The sequence below is a fragment of the Protobothrops mucrosquamatus genome, unplaced genomic scaffold, assembly GCF_001527695.2.
Source record: "Protobothrops mucrosquamatus isolate PMUCROS unplaced genomic scaffold, P.Mucros_1.0 scaffold3158, whole genome shotgun sequence".
NCBI lineage: Eukaryota > Metazoa > Chordata > Lepidosauria > Squamata > Viperidae > Protobothrops > Protobothrops mucrosquamatus.
Window position 1 is genome coordinate 57,635 of NW_015389158.1, and position 2,852 is coordinate 60,486.

At 53.3% G+C, this 2,852-nt stretch overlaps 1 protein-coding gene across 1 annotated transcript; it reads right to left on the reverse strand.

Annotated features, from left to right (window-relative positions):
• Window positions 1-560: 560 nt before the first annotated feature.
• LOC107297154 (C-type lectin BiL-like) lies at window positions 561-1,905 on the reverse strand. The gene is made up of 2 exons (XM_015826511.1): window positions 1,848-1,905; window positions 561-691 (listed from the first exon to the last, which is right to left on the reverse strand). The coding sequence occupies exons 1-2, from the start codon at window positions 1,903-1,905 to the stop codon at window positions 561-563; spliced, it is 189 nt and encodes a 62-aa protein (XP_015681997.1).
• Between the last annotated feature and the right edge of the window lie 947 nt (window positions 1,906-2,852).

Below are 2,852 nucleotides of genomic sequence, written 5' to 3' on the forward strand. Positions count from 1 at the left end.
GTGGCAACCTGCTTTGTGTTTCCTGCAGAACAACTGGGAGGGAACAACAACAGAGGAAGTCACTTGTTCAGCAGAGAAGAAACACGTGTGTGTTTGTTTGTGTCTCTGCGTGTGAGTGTGTGTGTGAGAGAGTGAGAGTGAGTGAGGGAAGAGAGCAGGGATCTGACTGCATGTTCCTAGCCACCAAACTGACTTTGCTGACCTCTGCAGATGTCTTTGCTGTTGTCTGCAGCTCTGGAACATTTCCTGACTTAAATTCATGATTAGCTCCTTAAAACCTGAGCTGTCCATCACTTTAGAGTCAAGTTGACTGGAAGATGCCACCCACGTTGCCAGTGAAGAATCAGGACTCTGTGGTCTACAGGAGGGTCCCTCAACCCTGAAGTCAGCACTGCCCAACAGATACCGGCCACGAAAGCCAGGGAATATTTGCCCAAAATTAGGGGTCTTTGCTACCTTTTCCTCCACACAGCCGGGGGGTTCTCCTCTGCAGCCCAGCCAGAGGAGACTCGGGGGGGGGGGCTGTGCAAGGCTCTCCCTAGACTTCTCCCCTGCCTGGGCTAGGAGACCCGCAGGCACACACAAGCACTTCTGACCTCTGAATATTTCCAATTCTTGAATATATTGAACAGCTTGTAGCAAAACCCTTCCCTGGCGAGCCAATCGGAGGGACACCAGCTGCCTTTGGCTCCTGTGTGGGAAGAGAGGAATCCCAATGAGAAGAGCAGCAGCAGGAGGAGGGGGAGAAGCAGGAGGAGGAGGAGGAGGAGGAGGAGGAGGAGGAGGAGGAGGAGGAGGAGGAGGAGGAGGAGGAGGAGGAGGAGGAGGAGGAGGAGGAGGAGGAGGAGGAGGAGGAGGAGGAGGAGGAGGAGGAGGAGGAGGAGGAGGAGGAGGAGGAGGAGGAGGAGGAGGAAGAGGAAGAGGAAGAGGAAGAGGAAGAGGAAGAGGAAGAGGAGGAGGAGGAGACAGCTGGGTCTCCAGAACATCCTTAGCCTGCCGAGCTACAAACCTCTTTGATGACATTGAAACCGACTTGGGTTACAAACACAGCAGCTGCATTTGGTTTAGACTTGGCTAATTCCCTTCAAGCGGCCTGTCTTGTGTGAATCTGTCCATTTCGGTCAGGTTGTCATCCAGTGAAGCAGGCCAAGCCAGAAAACGGATTCCTTCCAGAACCAGGTTAAGCCTCTTTAATCTTTGCACACTTGGATCCTGAGACTCGGGAACCTCCTGAGCCAGTCAGATGTAGCAACCATTATCCCCACTTTGGCTACCATGCTTTATTTGAGTTTGCCTTTGAATGTCTCCTGAAATTGCAGTCCTCAGTACAGGGACCATGTGGGTCTGTCCTGAAGGAGCTCCACTGTCCTACTGGATGCCCCCAAATTGCTGAACCCCAAATGGCTTAAGAGCTGATTGCTTGTGGGACTGCCCCCCCCATCCCCTCCCGCCCAGGAGAGGCCTTTCTGAAGGTGCCCCCGACAGGTGCTCAGGTCTTCAGGATGTAGCAAAGGGCCAGCGGTCTCCTGTGGGACCCATGGAGAGAAACCCTTAGCCAGAGGTGGGGGGGCACTCTTAATGATCAATGCATCCATTTTTGCTAAAGTTCTAACTTTTAATTAAAAGTTAATTTTAATTAATCTCCTTTGTTTTTGCCTTGTTGCAAAGAGCCCTGGGTCTTGGAGCAGAGAGACAGAGTGGGATCCAGATTGCAGCATAAGCCAAAGAAGGAATAAAATCAACTCCAGCGAGAGGACGCTGTGGGGGAGGGGGTGTCTAATCAGGAAGGGGTTCAGGTGCGAGAGACGCGCTCTTTCCAAACAGGGGAGACCCCAGCTGGGACTCACCTCTTAGGGAGACGCCCACGACCAGCAGGCCGAAGCTCAGACAGATGAATCGCCCCATGGTCTTCCTTCCTTCCTTCCCTGCAGAGAAGAGCCGAGGGGGGAGAAGGGAGAAGGAGACCCCTGGGGAAGCCACCTCAGGGAGGGGACCCCACATCCACCCCAGCACCGAGCAGGGAGTCCCAGATTTTGTTTCACAGTTTTGCCTTTGCCAAGCTGGACCCCGTTTCCCCTTCCTTGGCCACGCAACAGCCTCCTTGGTGGCTCAGGGCAGATCCTGCACTGTTGTGTAATGTCTGCTGGGGGGGTCTTCCCTGAGAGAGATTGTCCTATAGGTCTCTTTCCCACCCAGAGATCCCCAATCGATCCTTCGCTCCCTGCCTGAGGGACCCTCCTGCAGATCCCCTACTGCAATCTGGATATCACATGCAGCCATCTGAGAGAGGTCCCTTCAAATGCAGAAACAGGAGTGATCTGGCACAGGGGCCTCACCTGTCCGGTGCCCACAGGTGGGAGAGCCCCACTCACCTGTCCCTTGGCCTCCTGGGATAGCCAGTCTGCTCAGAGGCAACTCCAGGCTTTCCTCCTGCGAGGGGAATGGAGGCATTTATAGGCAAGGAAAGGGGGTGGATTTCTGTGGGGGGAGGGCAGAGGGAGGGAGAGATTGCTTCGCTTCAGGATTTCTGGTCCTGATTAACAACCTGGAAGAAGCTTCCTTGCATCACTAGATTTGGAACACAATAACGGCACACAACATGACTCCCCGGAGGTTAATCAGATTGATCGATTCATTGATTTATAACATACATTCTGTTGTGTTCTTTGTATTCCCCCCCCTTAATCCCCTATGCATATCCTGATCACCCATTAAGGGTGATTGCCCTTCACCATTGATCGCCCATTAAGGGTGATTGCCCTTCACCATCTGCATACAGTTTCATGCCCGTTGCTGGTTGGCTAACTAGCAACAGGGTCTTGCCAGCCAATGGAATTGTGTGATTACAAGCC

Coding starts and splice junctions, on each gene's coding strand:
- LOC107297154 (XM_015826511.1), bottom strand. CDS start 1,905: ATGGGGCGATTCATCTGTCTGAGCTTCGGCCTGCTGGTCGTGGGCGTC. Junction 692..1,847: donor CGTGGGCGTCTCCCTAAGAG/GTGAGTCCCAGC, acceptor CTTCCCACACAG/GAGCCAAAGGCAGCTGGTGT.